We start from the raw sequence: 21,437 nt of genomic DNA on the forward strand, positions 1-21,437 counted from the left end.
ACAGCGAATGTAACATCCTGAGCTCTTGTTCAGCGCTCTTTTATACTAAACTTACTGGAAATCTTGAAGCAACCATAAAAGCTAGGTTACTGTAGACTCTATAATGGATTACCTCAGTAACCGTACTCAATTTCTCGAAATTACAACGCGAAGTCCGCAACAGCAGTTTAACATCCGGTGCACCACAAGGGAGAGTTGTAGCCCAAGTATTACTTCTAATTTTTAAACGACTTAATTGTAACTTTACCTGACTATATTAAACTTTTTGCCGACGACTGTGTACTTTACCTAGAACCTCTCTGTCAAGGACCCTATATTTTAAGATAACGCTTTGACAGCAGCGATCAAGTGATGAAAAGAATGCCAAATGAATATATTTGTTAAAAATCTGCAACTTTATCGGTAGCCAGAAGAAAAAGCATTGATTAGTTTTTCAGTACATTTTTAAGTACTTTGAGTGAACGCCGTAATAATGTGTACATAATCAACATCACCGTTTATCCGGCCGTGGAGAGAAGACGAAATGTGGACGAAGTGTGTCTTGTTGATAGCTTCTGCTTCGGCTGATATGGGAAGAGGAAGGGGAACCTACCGGTACTTCCTCCAGTCTCACTAGGGGTGGATGTGCGGAGTCACAGTCAACACTTCTGGACAATGTACCGCCCGAATCACCATTGACGGCACCTTGGACTACATTGAGTTCGCTGTAAATCATCCTGTGTCTATCAACTCGTCCTCGGCTGGTATTTTCTCTACAATGCATCAGCACTCATTACGTGTTCCCCTCCCAATCTTGAAGTCACTGAATATCTCAGCCCCATCCCCCCCCCCATCGTCCCCTTCCCCAGACAACCATATCAGATCCAGGAGATGTCCATAAAATGCACCCCTCAAAATATTTCATATTCAGAGGATCTCCCCAAATACCCACAATTGGTCCAGTGGATATTCCAGAGATGTCCCTATTGCCTCACAGTGGACGTCCACATGGACATTAATTATGATGTCTAGAGGACGTTGCCAAATCAGTCTCTGGACATTGCATGGACATTGCCAAGATGTACAAGCATGCACTTTTAGCAGAGCTAGGGATGGCTGTTGAGCAAAACACATAGAGTGAATTAGTTTTATTCACAAAAACAACAAGCTTTTAAACACCTTCCCCTTTTCATGAGTTTCAGTTTGCATCAGTGCTTGTGCCCCCTGAAAAATATGAAAGATGAAGTGAACAATAAAGTTAGGCATTAAGAAATTGACAGGTAACAGAAAATAGTCACAAAAAAGGCCGCATGCACAAAACAAACTTGTCTGAAAGCTGGCAACAGAACTTACAGCTATATAACAGTGAAAAAAAAAATGGATGTAAAACCTTTACGTGTAAAGAAAATAAGCCTATTAACATGCCCAAAAGTTAAAGGAATGTAAAAATTTCACAACCTGTTGTCTCTGTAACAAGGATAGTTAACATTTTGTTTCACTTCTTTTTCAGTTAAGGTTGGAAGTTGTTTTAGAGTGGAAGCTGCACTATTTGGGTTGCAACTTCAGATTTCACCTCGCTGGGACTGAATGACTTCAACCTAATTAAGCATACGTGTCCACTAAAAAGTGAGACATACTGTGCCTTCCTTTCCCCAAACCAACAAAAAAAGAATTTAAAAAACAACGGAATGAAAAGGTGGTGTTAAGGCCCTCGCATCTACTTTTAATGAGAAGCTTGAGCACCCCCTAATTCAAACCATGTACAGCCTTGGTAAACCATGCAAAATCCCGCTTGAGCTTTCGCTCATTGAAACTTCTTCAAACCATGCTTAAACAGGCATCTAACTGGTATGTGCACACACAGTTTTGTACAAAATAGTGGCTAAATTTTCATACCTTGTTTTGCAAGCCTTTCCTGTTGCTGTTTAAGACGGCATGGAGCATGTTGGAGCCAATTCTTTATTACTGCTTGCACATCATCGACTGTTGCAACATACCGCATGTTTGACCTTGCAGCCACTGAAACAAATACAGCAGTATAGTAGCTGTGGTTTATTTTAAAATACCAAAAAAAAAAGGAAAAAATGTTGCCAGCCGCTGCAATTGCTATTTAATAACTTATACACCTGAGTACCGTGCTGCAGCCAGTGGAAATAAAGGAACAGGGAGAGAAAAACGAGGACAAGTAGAGCGTAATGACAGCAAGGAAAAGAGAGTTTCATACACTCTTAATAATATCCAGAAAAATATATAGTGTGAACAAGCTAGCACCATACGCATGGCAAGACAACAATCTTATTATCTGAAGTGAGCTAATAAGAGCCCCAGCCTAGCTTTTCTAAAAAAAACTTGAACAAAAAATGGCAAAGCAGCAACCCATTTTGCGATGAAGGCATGCAAAAAAGGGATGTTTAAAAAAAATTATGTAGCTTCAAAGAACCAATTGCTTCACTGCAGTAGCGTCGCGAGGGTCACCTGCACCCAGTGCGGAGGCGCGGATCCCCCCCCCTCCCCCCCTTCCGTTCCCATGTTTTAAGCACCGGATCGCAACTTCCTTTCCACCTCCTCTGTCCTCATGGTGTTTGCTTTAAAGTCAAGTTCACTCTGCACCCAACCACGCAGTGTGAGTGAAGTGTTTTTCTTTTACTTTTTAACACATTGATGCAGTGATCATGCCCCACGACTTATAATTCAGCAAAACATCACATAAAAAGCACATATTTCCGAAAAAGGTAGAAACACTAACACATGTAAGTTGCGAGAAAATTCACTGAGCAATCGGCTTAAGACAGGCGATTGCCAGTATGAGACCACGTGTTTTAGTTAGGTCCCAAGCAGGGCATTTTAAATGCCACATGCATAGGTGAAAGCCTTTTACTTTGCATTATATACATTTTCACCTCTTCTTTCCTCAAAAATGTGCAAGTTGATTTTCGCACCCAGACTGAAACATTATCAATGTGCATTGATGACATACCAACCAAAAATATTAATCGCAAAACAGCCTTTTGGAGCTGGGAGACTGTGGGCATCTCCAGGCTCTTTTTTTAACGCTTTCAGTTGCATTTCTCATTTTAACAATGACAGCCTTTTTCAAAGGAAAAAGGTTAAAACCGCATAATGCACTACGTGAGCACCCCCGGGTACACTCTCAATTCAACTTATAAAACACTTGGCCTTGCTAAAGGTGCCCTCCTTATCATTATTTTTTTCTTTTAGTCAGCGCATAGTGATCACACTTGCCATTCCTCTGAGCAACAGGCATTCCGTGCCTTTTGGCATTTTGAAAGTGTGAGGCGATGTGTGACTCAGCCGAGGAGCGAGAAAGGCATAGAAGATAAATGAACGTGATAAAATTCTGCAGGAAAGATAGTGCCAGCGGTCCTCGCTTGGAAAAGGAGAGTGAACTGCACATGCACAAAAAAGAGGAGATGCGGTATTGCGGCTGCCGACGGGTGTTGTCTAACATGCTCCCGCGCAGGGGTTTCCGATGGGTATCGTGTTAATGCTGGTGTTTCCAGGGTACACACACAGCACGTACACAGGCTCGGTTTAAAGTGGCATGGAGTCTGACATAAATTAAGGCATGTGTTTTTAAGCACCCCTCAACACATTAATTCGTTCTACGAGAAGATCACACTTGCCAGTCAGTGCCTCAGTGGCCCCAATGCGTGCTTTTCGAGTCTTTTACACAATAACTGATTTGGCCTCTGCCCCTTCCTCCCACTCACTGCCCAGCTGCACCACCCCCCCGTGCCGTCACTGCCCCTCTGTAGTAATAAAGTAAGCTTATTTCAAATTTAAAGGACATTTATAATCACTCAACGTGCCCATTACTATCTTTGTACGTGCTTTGTATCTTTCTACCTCAGAAAGGAATCCAACAGCGATCTATTTATGCCTTCCAGGGGTCTACAAGGTTAAGAAGTTGTATAAGCATGACAGCATCATAATCCAGATTCTTTCATAGATTCTGGAGAAGTACTTACAAATGATCAGTGGTGTCACATTGAGAATCGAGAATTTCTCTTTCCCCTTATTTCCGATCCAACTGTAGTTCTTGGCCACGCAGTCTTTCATCAAGTAGTTCAGAATATTTCTTGTTGAAACTGCTACATTTTCTCCACCAAGAGATTTCAGTTCCCTCAGCTGAAAACAAATGCATCCAATGAAATGTTTACTGGCCTTGAAAGGCTTACATGCACACTGGCCATGAAAGCTTCTAAAATCCTGTATGCCATATTGTATATTGTAACTATACACACTCAGAATCCTCTCCGAAGCAGAAAAAAAGTGAATACATTGATGCTTTAAATTTATAATTTCAACTATAAAATATATAAGAGTGAAAAAAAAATGCAACAAGATCAAGGTAGATAAATACTATAAAAATAAGTAATGTCAGAAGTCCTACCAAACAGGATTCCATATGACTAGCTAGCGAACGAAACCAAACCAGTGTGATATTTCTATCCGTGGTTTTATGCCAGCTGAAAATTTGCAGAAGACATAACTGGCCACTGTTTACCTAAAATGAGTGTAGAAAGACAGGCTGTTACTGAAACTGCTTCACTAAATTTCTATATATATTCACAGGTTGAAGTATTGACACTTCTTGTGGACAAAAATGTATTGATAAGATGGAAAACAATCGTAGAGGTGCAGATTTATGGTCAACTACTAGAGGGGGTATTTCTAAATTATACCATGCCTTTTTCAAGCCTTCATAAAAAAATGGATTACCCAAATCAACAAGTTCCAATTAGCATCTCAGATAACACACTGGTAGCCCCTCATCAAACATCACATTAACGATGTTTAACTCTTACCATTTGGTTCTTAACATCTGGGATAGAGTCGTCAAACGCCTTCCACTCACGGAGGTCATTAAACGGTCGACACACGAGAGCCAGTGTTGCTTCCTCTCCTTATTTTGACCGTGGCATGTTTTCAAGAGCATCCCTGTTTTATTCCGCTAGGAGGCGGATGACCTGCAGCAGCCTGATAACTTGCCTTTGGAACTCTGACAGCAAAGCACAAAAGCAGTAATATGGTTATATACAAAGATACTGGCGCCATCAGTGACAAAGCATATCAAAACAAATGTCTACGCCAGTAAAACTGGAAAAAGAGCAGACAGAGCAGTTTCTTTACTTGGCGCTTCACCATACATTTAGTTGACTTATGTCACAATAATAGCAGTCAGCATCAAATTTTTTACAAGTCAACAATAATACATATTAATCAGAATTGTGTGTGAAGTTTCGGGATAAGCAATAACTGTACTTGTGATTATGCCAGTTCTCAAAGTTTTTCTCATTAAGCTTATGACAGTAATAAAAATAATGCGGCTAAATATTCACGGTGACAATACCTCGTTCTGGAATAGCTGGAGCTGCTGTGCACAGTCCTTGATTTGGTGCCTCGTGTGCTGTTAGAAAGACCAGAAGCCAAATTATGCCATGAAGCGAGTCAGTAATTAAATGAATACATGCAATTTTTCCACAGAAGCACTATAACTATGCGTGTTATTACACCATTCGAGGCTTTTATTTTAAGCCTTTAAGTCTATATAACAGCAGCAGTTAGACATTAAAAATGGTTGTACCTCGTGGTTGTGCCGTGTGCTGCCCACGATTATGCATTGACCCGTGTGCTGGAAAGAACGAAAACATGATTAGCTCCCAACCGCTGACAATTTACTCTCTCTACCTGTTGTTTCAAGAGCTGTCAATGGTTCGGCTAAGACGGTGCGATCTGAAAATGAAAAGGACATATATTATACCTTTATAACAAATAACTGATCTGTTTGCCTTGAAATTAGTGCACTTCTTATCCTCAAACTGGGAAAGCAGAAGGCCATGTATGCTCATTGGCAAGCAGACGCATTTTTTATTGTAATAAAAATTAAACCAATACTATTTTAGAATAATCACCCTCCCTATGTAAGCATTTCAAGTCCAGTTGGCTTAAACCATTACAACTGACCTGGAAGAGTAGAGGAAGAAAAGTCATTTGGAGGGGCTGGATAAATCTGCAGGTCCTTCCTTTGCCTTTTTCGCTGACAATCATCATCAGAGTCTGACTCGGATATGTAACGATAGGGCCGAACTCGTCGCCTTGACCTCTCATCCTCAGTTGAAGACAAGTCCGATGTGAACTGGCTCCTTTCCAGCTTCAACCTGGCCACGTCATATGAGGCTGAATAAAAAAAATTAAATTCAGCCATTTCGAAGCAGTGCTGTCCCTCTATAAGCACTGTCCTTAAATACAAAAAAGGGTTTGCCATGACAGCTGAGGCAGAAATAGTAGCAAACCTGAATTCATTGCACCTGATGCTCATAAATCTTGGCAAATACATATTTTGCATGCTCATAAATACATACGCACCTTTATAAACTTCATTGCACTGTTCCACGTACATGTAAAACTTTTAAATGAAACTGAGGACAATACATAGTCTATACATAGTTTTTTTTTGCAACAAAGGACAGCGCACAGTTAATATAAAGAGTTTTCTTTCTTTTGCAGAAATAATGAAATGCAATGTGTCTTAAGCACAAAAGGAAGGGCATATAAAACAATCCTCACAATCTCTTGACAACTAAATATAATAAATTGGCAACCTGAAAGAAAAAACAATAAAGGAAAACTTCAACTCACAAAATATCCCTTTCACGATGACTTGATATCGCTGCCAATCCTCATGTGGCTCTGCTTGATATTTTATCAACTTCTTCAGCCTTTCTGACACATGTCTTCCATGACCCATGACACGGGAACAACTTCTACTTCTTGTAGAAGTGAAAATTCCACAATATGCAAAAGACATCTAAAACACAAATATAAAACTAACATTAGAGTTCAATAAATGTGAGCTTTCGGGCAGCTGCTAAACAATGTGGATGATTGGAAATGTCACATATTTTCCATGGTACGGGAGCCTTACAGCTTTTCTTGCATACTTCAGAGGCCAAGCTTCTGGCACTGATGAAAGTTCCGATACAATATAGATTCCCAACTGAGATGAAGCAATGGGATGCTTATAGAGATCTGCCTTGAGTCGATATTTCAGTCCAATTATACAAGGCTCTTCAGTCGACTTCAGGAGGGCAATATTCAGAATGTGAATGATGTCATCTTCAACAGCAAAGCAGCTATCAGCCTCTCCTACAGCAAGAGTGAATGTAGGTGTCTTTACCACTTGGTGTTCTGGTGGGCAGCAGTGTGGAAGCATGGGGCCAGAATTATGCCTTTTCCCAAACTCATAGGCAAGAAGTGCCTTATTATGAGAATAGCTGCAAAGTTCGTTTTCTTGAGTTCTTTCCATAGCTGTAGTAATGGGTCTTCATGCTTGCGCAGCATTTTCTTTATGTGCCTCATATGGCTCTCAAAACAAAATGCACTGAATGCATCCAAAGGCCCATGGCACAGAGCATCATCTGCAAGATGCAGAAGACAGTGGGTATTATGTGAAATCTGCTCCTCACCATACAGTCTTGATATTCCCTTAACTACTGACTGAAGAAGTGCCTTGGCATAAGCATTCAGCGAACTGTAGAGACTCTTATGTACAAGAAATGTTATGGCACAATGAAATGCAATAAAGTGGCAATACAAATCTTCGTTTGCTACTTATTTCAAAGCAACTGCCCCAGTGTACAACAAAAATGTACGGAACTCCACAGCTTTCCATCTTTCCAGCTCGTCAAGGCCCCGAGGCTTTCTGCTGAATTCTCTTGGCATGTAATGAGCGAAGGACACACAGACCTCAGACAGAGCATTACGACCTGCAGGACCTAGGGCAGCTTTTGATCGGCCTCCCACCCACTGCTGCATTAATTTCTTCATTACTCCAACACAGACTAGGTGCATGTAGTCGAGAGGTACATCTCTAATGAAGTCCAGGGGCAGTTCGGTTAAGATGGATACACCATGGTGGTAGTCTATGTCTGTCTGCATGCGGAATGAACTGTCTGTACGTGCGGCAGCTGTTGCATCCGGAAAACAAATTCTCCCTTGCACATAACTGCCCTCCACAGTACATTTTGGGCATGAATTATAGCCGCTACGTCCTTTTGTCATGAAAACAAATGACCTCGCTGGGGAGTCACATATAAAGCCTTTGAGTGAAATACTCCTGATGTTTCCTTTTGTGGCAAGTCCATTTTGCACAAGATGACTCAACTCAGAAACAAAAGGTCTCAGAAAGGCATTTGCAGAGAGTGGCTTGGCTTTTCCTTCAAACACACCAACAATAAAAGGCTGGAGGTCACTGTTTGCTATCTTGCACTGTATTGGCCAAAGCTGCACCTTGGAACTTTTAAACAGAGGAAGTCCGTCTATATTAATATAGAGAGCTAACACAGAAGGCGGTTCCTCTAAGCAATGTAGCATTTTGCGCAGCCCATTAGCGAGTCCAAAGCGGCAGTACTTGCCCGGCGCAAGGGGGGTTATATTCGCAGCAAGTGCTGTTGACCTTGGCGTGTTTAGGAGGCTTCTGCAGTCGCGCGGCAAATCTGAAAAGCAGCTATGCTTTGACAGCTTCTTAAGCAGGGAGGTCGCGGCCTTCTGCGTAATGTTCTCTTCTAGTATCCACTCCCACAAAATGCACTTTATGTCAATATCTGCAAAGTCACTCGCACATTACTAGGCGTTGGACGCGCGCAAAATGGCTCGCCGCTTAAAGAAAAAGCTAGAGGTTCCGATGACACAGGTGATCCTTGCACGGCGGGAATAAACTCTAGGTCAAACATGACAGAGGTGGGCTCCGGGCTGTCATTTCGGGCGGGAATAAGCTCTGGGTCAAACATGACAGAGGTGGGCTCCGGGCTGTCATTGCGGGCTAGCTCTCTAACTACCATTTCTGGTTTATGCACTTCTGCACACTCGTCGGGTTCACCAAGAGCAGAAACCGTGGCACGAGTACTCCTCGCAGCTGCGCGTGCTGCCCATGTCTTCGCTCTTGCTTTAGGCATAGCAGAAAAAGTCGTGCTCTTAGGTGATGCTGAAACGTACGTACCTTTGAATAAACGTACTCCACGAACAAGGCAATGCACAGGGTGATTAACAACTTGTCAACTCCGTCAGCGAAGATGTGGCAGTGACGCGCGTGCAAAGATATGGGGCTGCCAGCAACTCGGAGAGCAGTTGAGGCCATGTGGGCTTGTGTCAGCTATGCATACATAATATGCATGCCAGGCACAATGACACTTATGGCTTCCGGGGATCGTTTCCGGTTGTACAGGAATGTACTGGTAGGGTGCAGAACTATTATACCAAGCGCGAGCTGCAATACTCGAAAACGCCAAGATTAGCAGACGTTCCCAAAATACGACGACGCCACTCGACCGCTGAGTGTATTGAAATAGGCATGTACTACGGCATGAGTCATCTGTGGACACACGTCCGCATTGCACTTAAATTTACCGCGTCTTCTCACTCGCAGGGACAACACGCGCATTGTGTTATTGTCGTTATTGTGCTGTGATGCATGCGCAGCGGAGGCAGGGAAGGGAACGTGACTAACGCCGCGGACGCCATGAAAGAAAAAAAAATAAAAAAGGCGTGCTACTCCGCGGTAATTTTGTGGTATAGTTGCCGAAGATATCATGAAAGTGACAGCGCGTCGCCCAATAAACGCATTATTCATGTTCATAAATGTATCATACAACAAGCCTGCAGGCAAAGCATTTAATATTTTTCGCTCGCACAAAGAATGCACTATTTCTTGATCGCGAATGTAGGCAGCGAGTCTCTAACGTCCCCCTCAACTGCCTCAACCTCTCCGTCTGTGCAGAGGAGGCAGAGAAGGGACAACAGGGTCTTAAAGATGAAATTGAAGGGCATTACATGAAGACGCTGTCTGCCTTTCCACTTAACCTCTATCCGGCCAGCACAACAAGCTACACCCCACCGTTTTTCTCCCGGAGCCAGGAGACAATGAACCATGTCAAATCGGTCAAATTTCCAGGAAGCTCGACTCACGAGCACGTGCTCATGCGCAGTACGCTACGCAAACACGATCCAACACCACGGCGCGAAAAATAAACTGAATTAAAATGCAATTCAATCACTGGATATTTCGATTATTTAATTTCTTACGGCAATTTAAATTTCGCACCTTGTGACATTTTTGCAATAGCATTTATTCATGTATTCGACAATTTGAATATGCCAATCAAATATACAAGGTATTTACCAGCGGAATTCGGTAGCTAAAGAAAAAAGAAGTTTAGTAGGCCGGCGCGGTAACATATATTCACGTTTGGCTAGTGCGCGCTGCCTGAAATTGCTGCGAACCGCTAGAAACACAATCTAGATGTGCCAGCAAAACAGGTGTTTCATTAGTCCGAATCAAAATTTAAAGTAAAAATCTGCTGAACTACGCATGTCCACTGAAAGTCACATTATAACATCGAAGTTGTGTACACTGTGTGGTATCTTCACGACCACACAAAGGTAAGGTCATGAGGATATCCACTAAAAGATGACCTTTTAATAATGGACGCATGGACATCTCATGGGTGTACAAAAATGACGTTTGATATTGCGACCTTTTGTGAAGATCCTATGGATATTGCTGGTTGTGTGGGTCGTCCCACTTGGTAGTGGTCGCCGACCACGTCCTCTATTCTGGCTGCGAAGATATTCTTCGACTTCTGACGCCGTCACCAATGACGACGTCTTGAGTACATCCAGCCCTCGTCTCTATCAAGGGGCATAATAATAATCGAGTCTCTCCTATTTTCTGGCGATTCTCTTCTCGCCGCCTTCTAAACCACATCGGAGCCCTTCTGCGCTGTGACTCTACTGTTGCATCATTCGCTTCCGCCCAGCCTGTCAACCTTCTTGCCATTTCCACCTCCGAAAGCTCCGATGCATTCCCTGCCTCGCTCGTAACACTTCGCTACACGATCAGCACCGACTTGATGTCAGACCAGACAGAAGCGTTGTTCGCTGTAATAAACAAGCTCGCAGCCTGGTTCGATGTCAGTTCTGAACCCTTGGATAAAACCGCTGCCGCGACGCTTTGCATCCACGCCGACGAATCAGGAATCATTCGACGCTAGCAATATGTGTGTCTTTAACCGAGTGCAAGATTATTCGGAACGTTTTGCTGGTACGCTTGCACACAACGTATTAAGCCCTTCGCCCACTCCCTGGTCATCGCCTGTTATGTTAGTGCAAAAAATGGTTCGGTTTGTGTTGGTGTAGATTACAGCGCTCTCCATAGAATCCCTCGCAAGAATGTCTATCCCCTTCCTCGAGTTGGCGACGCACTCGGTTGTCTACAAGATGCCCAATCTTTCTCCAGCCTTGAATTAGGGTCAGGTTACTGGCAAATCCCCATGCATAAATATGGCAGAGAAGACCGTTTTTTCAACACCGGATGGCTTATACAAATTAAACGTAACCCCTTTGGGCTCTGCAAAGCTGGTGCAATATTCGCGCACATGATTGACACACTTCTCTAAAGACTGTAATAGAAAACATACCTCTGCTACTTGAATGACGTAATTTTTTCATCGTCTTTTTCTGATCATCTCACTCTTTTCGATGTAGTTTAGCATCACTTACCAACTTATGCCTGGTGGTAATAAAAAAATGGTATTTCGCATCCATATATATTCGCGTTCTTGACCTTCCCATAAGTAGCGAAGGAATTAATCCTCACCCTCAGAAAACCGCTGTGGACGGCACTTTCAACGTCCCATTCGGGCAAAAGATCTCCGAAGTTTTTTATCCGAGGCATCATACTTCCGCAGCCGCCATTGCGGCTCTATTGTTTCATCTTTACATGCGCTTCTCCACATCGACATGTCTTTGGTCTAGTTGTCTATTTGCAAAACAGCATTTGAAACTCGAGAGCGTTCTGTCTTCTCTGTTTCATATTCCATTCTCTGCCATTTTGACACATAAATATCCGACTATTTTGCACATTGACGCCAGCAGTCACGTCACTGGCGCTGTTCTGCAACGCCAAGACATCTGTAAGAAAACGTTGTTGCGTATTCAAGCCCAACTTTGACTCCTGCATAACTAAACTATTACCGAACAAGAATGTCTCGCCGTCGTCTCGACGGTTCAGAAGTTCCGCCCCTACCTGCACGGGCGTCATTTCACGGTCGTCACTGACCACCTCGCCCAATGTTGGCTGTCCTCGTTGAAAAACAACTTCGATCATCTGGGCGATGGATTCTCTGCCTTCAAGAGTGCAACTTCTCAGTCACTTGCAAATCGGCCAAGCAGCACAAGGACGCCACACACTCTTTCCAGTCCTATTGCTTTGCCATCGCAAGCCTTTTTCATCTGCCCCTTTAGAGCCATGCCATTAAGAGCCTAGTTCAGCAGTCTTTCAGCGTCGCAACTATCGCCCCCGCGCCCGAACTAGACTGTGATCTTGCTCACCACCAGCATGCTGACACATACTATTGAAAACTGACTGATAGTTGCAGCGGTGTTATTAGACCTCCACATGTCCGTCTCCGTCGTCAGTTAAACAAATTCAAGCTACGTGATGGCGCACTTTTTTGGCACAACTACAGTCCAATTGATCCCACTTGGTTCCCGTAGTTCCCCGTTCCCTGCGCCCTCAAACTCTGCAAGCCTTTCACAACTACCCCAACGCTTGTCGCCTTGGATTCCTGTAAAGCTACGACTGCATCAAACGTCGTTTGTTCTGGCCTGGCCTCTCACCCTCTGTATTGAAATATGTCGCATCTTGCATCCTTTGTCAACGACGCAAGCGGTCTATCTCACCTCCTGCCGGTCTCCTGCAACCTCTCCCATGGGTTTTTACGTTTTTTGAGGTAATCAGCATTGATTTGTGTGGACCCCTGCCCTTGACGCGAGCTCAACGCCGCTGGGTCGTTACTGCAGTCGACCACCTGCGCGGTATAACCGCTGCTACGTCGTTTATTTCATTGAAATTGTTATTCAAGACTGCTTGAAGTGATGAAATTAAAACAAGTAATTTGTAACCATTTGTGTTGCTGTTTATGGCCTCACGGGGGCTAAACACCAACTATACTTCACGGTTATCGTTTGGTTGATGAAAAATAACCCCATCATGACTCAAGAAGACATTGTGCATAGTGTGTTAGCTATCGTAGGGGAATACGACTTTATAATTTTTAAAACAAAGATAAGTACATCAAGTTTTAAGTGCAAATAAGAAATATAAAATAACTATCTCTATGCATTTCAGTAAAGGAAAAAGTAATGAAGTTGATTAGTACAAAAACAACCTACAATGTTGATGAAATTTAAGACAGGAGCCATGATTGGCTCTAAATCACGCGCAGAACTTGTGGCCACTTTCCACTGAAAATTCTTGCGTTTCCACTACTGAATTACATACGCAAGAAACGCCTCGTGTGTGGCCGCATTTTATGGCGTTCCCTGTGGATTTTAACGCCAAGAGCTTAAGTATCCTATTCGCAAGAATCTTCGTATGTGGCGTTATCTCCGCAGCGTTTTGATCAAAAATTATTTCGAGCTCAGGACCAGCCTTAATGGACTAGTCAAGCAGTAGTGGTTTACGATAAAACACATGTTCAAATGAGCTGTGTCTCGTACGTTGCAAAAATGCAACAGTAAGCGTTGCAGTAGTTCAGGCTACAATTGGATGCAATGGAACGTTCGATTATGAGTGTTCGGTACCGTTCCTCTGCCCCTTTAAAAATATGAGACTGGACTTCCCCAAATCGTTCTTTGTGCCCACAGGTGCACGTAAAAGGCAGTCAACTATTGTAATATAATTGGTGGATATTGACCTACATCTTTCCTGTGGATGGTACATGGTAGATGAACAAAAAGCGAACACTTCCGTTCCAACCCTTTCCCGCAGGTACAGGCAGCTTCAAGTGCAGGGCAACTTGTTTCTTCATAAGTCTCGTCCGTGCAGTCGGTAAAATACTTCACGTATTGTCCAAATATTGTGCAAGTACTGCCAAATGTTTTTATATAAAGGCGGAATACAAAGTATCGCGGCTTCAAGCCAGGCCCCGACCCTTGCTTGGACAAATGATGCCATTCTCGGCAGAGTCCGCCCAGCCTGCTGGTGTGTTTGGTTGACATCGGGTTTTTGGCCCACCATTTCCATGCAATCTTCAATATACGTCACCTGTGAAGCTGACTTTTGCATGGTCTGCTAGCGTACATCAGTCTAAAATCAGTGTTCTCGAAAAATTATGAAACATCTGGGCACCGATTATGGAGATATATCCTACATCTTGCATACTGGCCCATGCCGGTACTTCTCCTGAACCCATCGCAACCAATAGCTCAGTCAAATATTTGTAGGGTACTGTTATATCCGCTTATAACGGCTTATACACCAGATATATATAGTTACCGCCTAGTTTTAGCGAGAGGTTTATTACGCCCACTTGAAGGTGACTATTACTTGCTTTTATTATATTTCTTACGGGGAAACCAGAAGTGTATAGGCATTTTTATAACGGGTGCCAAAGTGAGGCTTCTTTTTACAATTCTTCTGGCTGGCGCAACCTTCTATCAGGTGAGTAGTCGAGAGCTATTTCTACAGTTCATGATCTTCCTTCTTGTAAGGTAGCTGAAGGGGTAATAAGTATGACACCCTTTTTAAGGGATACGAATCAACATGAAGCGTCGGTCTACTCTCCATGATATGGGTAGAATGACCACAGTTGCAGATGCATATACTTGTAAAATGCTAGCGGAAAAATTTACGCTTTGTCTAAACTCTTGTTAATTTTACTTTGTTATAAACAATACCCCCCTGTCCTTTTAGTGCCAATGATTCCTATTTACGTAAGCTAAATATTTGCTTTGAGAAATTCGTAGCGTGCAGAAACGACAGAATTTAGTAGGCTATACCTGATGTGGTCGCTCAATCGCGGATAACTCCATAACTCAAAAAGGTAAGGCGACTATTTTTGTAATATATTTTGCGAAACGCCCTTCTTTGCAGTACTGGGGTGGCGCAGATGCAGAACATCTCAGTGCGTGGAAGAGGACCATGGTTCAAAATCCTGGTTAAACACAATTTGCCGCCATGCAGTTTAGAAATATCCATTAGCCGGTACAATTGCAAACAAGTGCAGGGGCGGCCTGAACCAAGCGTCCACCATTGGAAACGCCGCCCCTAAGCGAAACAAAATTTCACTACTTTACTTCAGTCATTTGGCTTCACCACCGACATGAATGGTTCAGTACACCCCATGCCCTTAAACCCCGGCAGCCGGGAAACAACTGCACAGGCCGTCAGTGACACTATGGCGCATTGGATGATGCAAAGAACCTCTTGCTCCGCACAGTATGCCAGTGGAAGCTGAACCTAGAAAATTTAAAAAACAAGGAACATGTCAAGTAATGCCAATGTAGCAGTGGTGTTTGAGGAAATGGAAGAAATTACCTGTGGCGAAGCTATCGGAGGTAATCAAGAAGCGTACAGTCCAACTAAGAGATTTACCATGGGGGCAATCCGGCATGCTCTAAAGAACGGAGGTAGCTTAAACGAAGTCAAAAATCTAAGGAAACGCAAGAACTAGATGTATGCGCTAGACAAGGACAATGCCGTTAGCAATATGGATAAGCTCAGCGTTGTATTTTTCATTGCAACAAAATGCGACAAACTCGCTGCGATGAGACCGGGTTTGGAGTTTAGCTGCTATTTCCATGCTGATTTGATTCCCCCCCCCCCCCCATCTCCATAAATAAAAACAATTCTTGGGCACACTATAAAAGTACTTTTGTGTCACTTCCTCGCATCTTAAAGTTACCAGGCAGTTTAAACGAGGAGCACTTCGCTTTTGCATCCCTCTTGTATCCTGTGTTTTTCCTGAAATCAAAACCTCACAATTCCTCAAAACCACATACACGATCTGGTTGGAACACTTTCAATAAGTGTTCTGAAAGATGACAGAACTATTTTTTTACTTAAAAAAGGGAATTGCGCTAAAAAAAAGACACGGACGAGGAGAGGACATGGACGGGCGCTCCTCGTCCGTGTCGTTTTTTTAGCGCAATTCCCTTTTTTAAGTATGTATGACCGACTAGCCCAACAACGTGCTCTCCTATTTTTTTACACTTGCAGCTGTGGACAGTGCATTTGCTTGAAAAGAAAGCCGGCAAAACTGACCAGGTAAGTTACTTGTCATGCATACACCGACATATTACCGCACTTTATGCGTTTCTACCATTATTCGAACTCAAATAAAAAAAATAACTTCTTCTTTCTCATTATTCACTTTATTTAGCAGCCATTCTTCAACGCATGTGAGAACTATAGGTACATCAAGAATATTCTGTAAGCCTTGATCATTTCTAAGAATAAGAGCCAGCCTTCTTATGTGTGTTTTCTTTTTGGATATGAATCAAATGTAATATGTTGCGCTTAAAGGTCAGCCAGCAAACCAGTGCCTTTTACTAGAAGGGAGATTTAAAATTTTTGTCATCAATAGCGGCTTCAATTCTCATCAAAGGAAGGCTTACAGTACAAGAAAAATAAAGGTGCACAGAGATCTCAGAGATCTCAGGAATGTGTTCGACAGCCTCAAGGAGGATTGCTGCAGCCGTATCTCCACTCGCCAGAGGAACGACGAGCATGAAGAGTGTTTTATTCTAGTGCATATGGCAAGAATACTTTTATTCGCATTACGTAAACTACTTTGCATTAAATATGATTTCTGAAAATCATTTCGCATAAATATTTCTGAAATTATTATGTTCTGAAAACAAGATTTGAGTTTTATGTATAGGGTTAAATACGTTTCTACACAACTATGGCCGCTTGTTCTGTCAATTGTTTTTAGGACAGCACCTTTGTTGTATCAGTTATTTTTATCTCATTCTTTTTAACCGTGCATTGCACTGCGTTTGCCTTATGTCTATTAAAACCTGGCTTCTTAGGTTTTAACATCCGCCTTCCAATTTGTATGTATGACTGGTCCACCCACCACGTAGGCTCACTGGCACCGGCGTATCGCAGACGATTTTTCGGGATTGATCTTTGCCGCAGCGTCTGCATTTTCTTCGCAGGAACGTACAAAAATACTGTTGTGCTTTTTGTTTTCGGCGGACCCCAATAATGTTCCTGAATGTTTGTTCTGCTCTCCTCCATCCTTTCTATATCGTGTTGAAAAAGAGGAACCCCAGGATTCTAAACTCAGCACAATGCCCGTCACTGCAGATATTCAATGCTTCAAAGAACCCGCAATATAAATGACGTGTTCTTTCAGCGGATGGCCTTTGAAAACATGACTGATGCTTTCCAAGTAAGTAGGCTAGTAATGCATTCAAGCATATATCCAACACATATAGTTAAGTGCTGCAGCTTAAAAACACTGTAAACGAAGATTGGAAGGACTGCTTACTGGATACATTTAAATGTTGGTGAACGGCTGTCACGCAAGGAACACTTAAAATAACAAGTTGGCAATTTTTTCTCATCTGTATAAGAATTTAGTGGCCTCAAAGGAACATTGTGAACTGTTGTGTCGCTTTAACTACCAATAATGAAAATATCAAGTGGCGACACAGAACGTGATAAAACAAGCACAATAATTGGAACATGAAAAAATAAAAACTATTATTACACATTTTGTTGGCACTGCCACTTTATTGCTCAACGAAACGTAAAATTGAACTAATAGGCGCATAGTGACGAAAATATCAGCGCTGAAAACAGTTACCATGGAAGACACTCAGCGCCTGGTATTAACGGCAGGTTCATCAGAAAGATCCCTAGCGAAAATATCCTATGAGTCGCAATAACCACATAAAGATTTCTCAAACTAAACTTGTACTAAACTCATACAAATCTCATACATTCTCATATATTTCTCATAGGTTGAATGATACTTGTATGAGATGATATTAGATTTATACGAGTTTTTTATGAGTTTAGTATGAGAAATCTGTATGAGGTTATTTCGACTCATATGGTTTTTTCGCTAGGAATATATACAGTTTTTCACATCGGAGAACGCATATTCAGCTCAAATACACTGATACCCTCGTCACATGAATCAAGGTACGCTAGCTGACAGTCCTGAGCAAGAAGGTATAGGGTGCTTCATCCTTTGGTTCAGCGCGCTTAAACCAAGTCATAATGTCACCTTTCCAGTGCGACGAAAATTATTTGGGGGGATAGGGAGTTTTTAGGAAAGGATGGTGCTTAAATACCATTAATTCATATTATGTATAATTTGTTCCTATTGCCTTTACAGGTTTAATATCAATTGTATGTGGAGAGTTTTCACAGCAGTAATAGTGGTAAATAGGTTCGAGAAAGCTAAAGTCTGTTGCTATCTCGAAAGACGTTTCATTTCTTTCTCGCTCAGCCGATACACCCCCGGCTGGGATGAGACATTATGACGTGACTGGCCGAAGCTCCATTTAGTATAGTCTTTCCCTCCTCCTGGAGCAAGAGATGCGGCTCTTTGGCGCAGATGGGCCCGCTAGGAGTGAAATCTCGATCAGTCGTGCCGAGGCCAATGACATTGTCATGAAAATAACCACTGTGACGCGCGCGCTTTTCGATCTTTATTTACCTGGGCTGTATCGGCTGTGCCGGCAAACCCTTAAGTCGCCGTAGACGCGAGGGCACATAATCATACTGTCACGTGGTGGTGACAAGGCTGATGACGCAAATCAAGAGTCGGCGATTGCACTGAAGAAACTCTTTATTGGGCTGACTTGCGCCCGCAAAACAACTAAACAACTCGCCGGAGGCGATAACACCAAACGTGCTCGTCGATGGTCGAACAACGAATGCTCGTCACACTTGTCAACGCTCAATTTAAAGGCTGCTCAGAACAATCTAGATAACGTCGCAAACTGCTACTAGCACAACCTGGACCATTGTAGAAACATACGCGAGTGATCGGAATTCTTGAGACAGATCTCGGCGCATCTTATGCAACAATGAAACTGATAAAGGTGCGTCTCGTAACCTTTCTTTCTTTCTTTCTTTCTTTCTTTCTTTCTTTCTTTCTTTCTTTCTTTCTTTCTTTCTTTCTTTCTTTCTTTCTTTCTTTCTTTCTTTCTTTCTTTATTCGTTATTTCTCTACCAAAAAATGAAAGAAGGAACTGTGACAAAAGGCGTTTAGGCCTGACGGGGTCACAGTTCCTCATACATTAAAAACATGAAAAGCAAAGGATACAGAACTGATACGCGATCCAGAATTAGAGTGATAAAGCCGCATGCCAGCGGTTGCCAAAAAGCAACAAATGCAGTTTTTTTAGTTTTCGTGGCAATATAGTCACCTTGTGGGCCTTGTGCCATTCTTCCCGCCGACCTTCTAGATGTACAGTCTTTGTGAAAAATATACGGCCCAAGAGGTTCGCTTCTAAGCCCTCCAACTAAGCCCCTGAAAGCAATGCTAGAATATATAGGCAACCATAGAGACGAATGGGGACTATATTTGTCGTCTACGAGATTTTTGACGGTGCAGATGTGTACCAAGCCCCGTTATGGGACAAAGACGTAAGACCCTTGGGCCGTATATTTTTGACAAAGACTTTACGTATACGCTTGGTCGGTTAGGCAGGTTGCCAGCTGGTGTTGCGACGTGACGCACCCGGCGTTTCCGGGGAAGTAAACACACTAAAAAAGATATTTTTATCGCCGGATGCAAGGTCTGTGCTGCGAGCTGTGCCGCTGCCTATGTTGGCAATGCGAGCTTAGGAACGAGCTAGAGTAATTACATTTAACACTCTAAAATAAAATGGTTTACTTCAAATCATTGCAGCTTCTTGTCAGCGCCTTTAGCGAGAAGTGAGACAGGCGGGGGACGGGGAGGTTTAAAGGCATGACAGCTGGGTGGGAGTACAATGCGCCAATGCAAACAACCCATCGAATTACCGCTGATTGAAAAATAGGGTGTCAGTCAAACCGACCGCACCCATCTTATTTAGTTACTACATGTATGGGATCTGCTATCGGAAATCTATTACATGGAGCGGGCACTAATCATAACAGAAAACAAGCGGCATTTTAAAAATCATGAGGTACGAAAGCTTTGCCATATGCCTTTCTTCTGACTTTATGTTCTTTATACGCGAGATGGTATGAAAGCCGATTAACTTTGGTTGAAATATAGCAACACTCTAGCAAAGGATCGGAAATACGCCGAATAAACATCCGAGAAGCGAAAAACAGACGAAGCGAATATTTTCAGACGAGTTGCAATACAATTGAAATGAGTACGCAACCACTTAACAAAGATTAAATGCTAGATGCATAAGAATTCGCGGTGCAACACAAATAGGCAGTTGGCATGGCCGTCGGAGTCTCGTCCTCTCGCACTTCGGGCGTTTTCTACTAGCAGTTATGCACATACATTCCTATCACCGCATATTGCCTACTTTCGACAAATGTACAAGCAATTAGTCGTCGATATCAATCTGGCTTTCATGGCCAAAGCGTCACAGAATGATGTCGAAATTTCTTAACATTTTTTTGTACAAAACGTGCACAGAGAGGGATGCCGCAGCAGTTAGTTACATTTGGATAATTTGCATCGCGTGGGGTTAGTTCTACGATGTCATCAGAGGCGACACGAGTTTTGCTTCTCAAGGGCATTGCTCTCAGGAAGATCTGTTGTTTTCAACGTGGATTTGATATTCGGCTATTGATTAAAGTCTGGTGGATTTATATCAATCGCAGCGTGTTCATTTCGATAGAGGCGCTCGGTGCTGCGGGATGGTTCCCTGCCCTGATAAATGCTAGTCGACCTACATTACTTCCACGCACTTTATTATGGTGCCGTTTTTATTAATTTTCTATTGAAAAAGTTAAACCACCTCTTTCGCAACGCATAAATAAAAAGATCGAGACATACAAACTGCCTAAAGTTGTCATGGCAATATTTTCCTTTCCAGTTTTCGTGGAATATCACCGCTCCCGGAGACTTCAGAGTAAGTTGGCTGCTGGCGCCAATAGGCGCATTTGTAGTAGATAAGGGCTAGCGGCTTCTACATGTTCTCATGCTCTGTTAGTGAACTGATGGTAAAGTGAGGAACGGGCGATGCGCTGGGAGTTATAATTCGAACTCCGGCTGCGTCAAGTCTTCTGCGCTTCTTGATTATATTGAAAATCTCTCGCCCACAAGAGTCCGCAAGATTTTTCGTGAGTTGTGTCTTCCAGACGCGGTTGTCCTCCAGACACGGTAATTGTTTCTGACTTCAACATAATTTCCCTGGTCCGGACGTCGCAATATGTTCTGACGTAAACATAGTTCCCCCATTTGGCTAGTTAGGCTTAGTTCCTATAAAAAGCTTCGTAGGGCTACGCGTCACTTCATTATACCATGAAGAGGAGAGCTGTACTGTGATGCCAATGTTGATGATGACGAAACCGAAGAAAAGAAAGAAAGCAAAAGGAAAAAGTACAGCAAAATGAAACAGAGGTAGGCGAGAAGACGTAGAAATATTGAAGGAGTACCGCCACTAGGCTCATATCTGACGTA

General features: G+C 42.8%; 2 protein-coding genes across 2 annotated transcripts; one reads left to right on the forward strand and one right to left on the reverse strand.

The window, feature by feature from the left end:
- Positions 1 to 1,115: 1,115 nt before the first annotated feature.
- Positions 1,116 to 6,725, reverse strand: LOC146181105 (uncharacterized). The gene is made up of 9 exons (XM_084577850.1): positions 6,370 to 6,725; positions 5,968 to 6,180; positions 5,692 to 5,736; positions 5,588 to 5,635; positions 5,354 to 5,410; positions 4,809 to 5,002; positions 3,969 to 4,128; positions 1,876 to 1,998; positions 1,116 to 1,203 (listed from the first exon to the last, which is right to left on the reverse strand). The coding sequence occupies exons 1-6, from the start codon at positions 6,401 to 6,403 to the stop codon at positions 4,947 to 4,949; spliced, it is 453 nt and encodes a 150-aa protein (XP_084433976.1). The 5' UTR covers positions 6,404 to 6,725; the 3' UTR covers positions 1,116 to 1,203; positions 1,876 to 1,998; positions 3,969 to 4,128; positions 4,809 to 4,946.
- A 6,326-nt stretch (positions 6,726 to 13,051) lies between these two features.
- LOC146181106 (uncharacterized) lies at positions 13,052 to 20,937 on the forward strand. The gene is made up of 5 exons (XM_084575710.1): positions 13,052 to 13,076; positions 14,379 to 14,503; positions 16,061 to 16,108; positions 17,205 to 17,240; positions 20,851 to 20,937. The coding sequence occupies exons 1-5, from the start codon at positions 13,052 to 13,054 to the stop codon at positions 20,935 to 20,937; spliced, it is 321 nt and encodes a 106-aa protein (XP_084431836.1).
- Positions 20,938 to 21,437: the final 500 nt, after the last annotated feature.

This window comes from Amblyomma maculatum, chromosome 8 (genome assembly GCF_055883805.1).
Source record: "Amblyomma maculatum isolate TAMU_Amacu chromosome 8, ASM5588380v1, whole genome shotgun sequence".
Lineage (NCBI taxonomy): Eukaryota > Metazoa > Arthropoda > Arachnida > Ixodida > Ixodidae > Amblyomma > Amblyomma maculatum.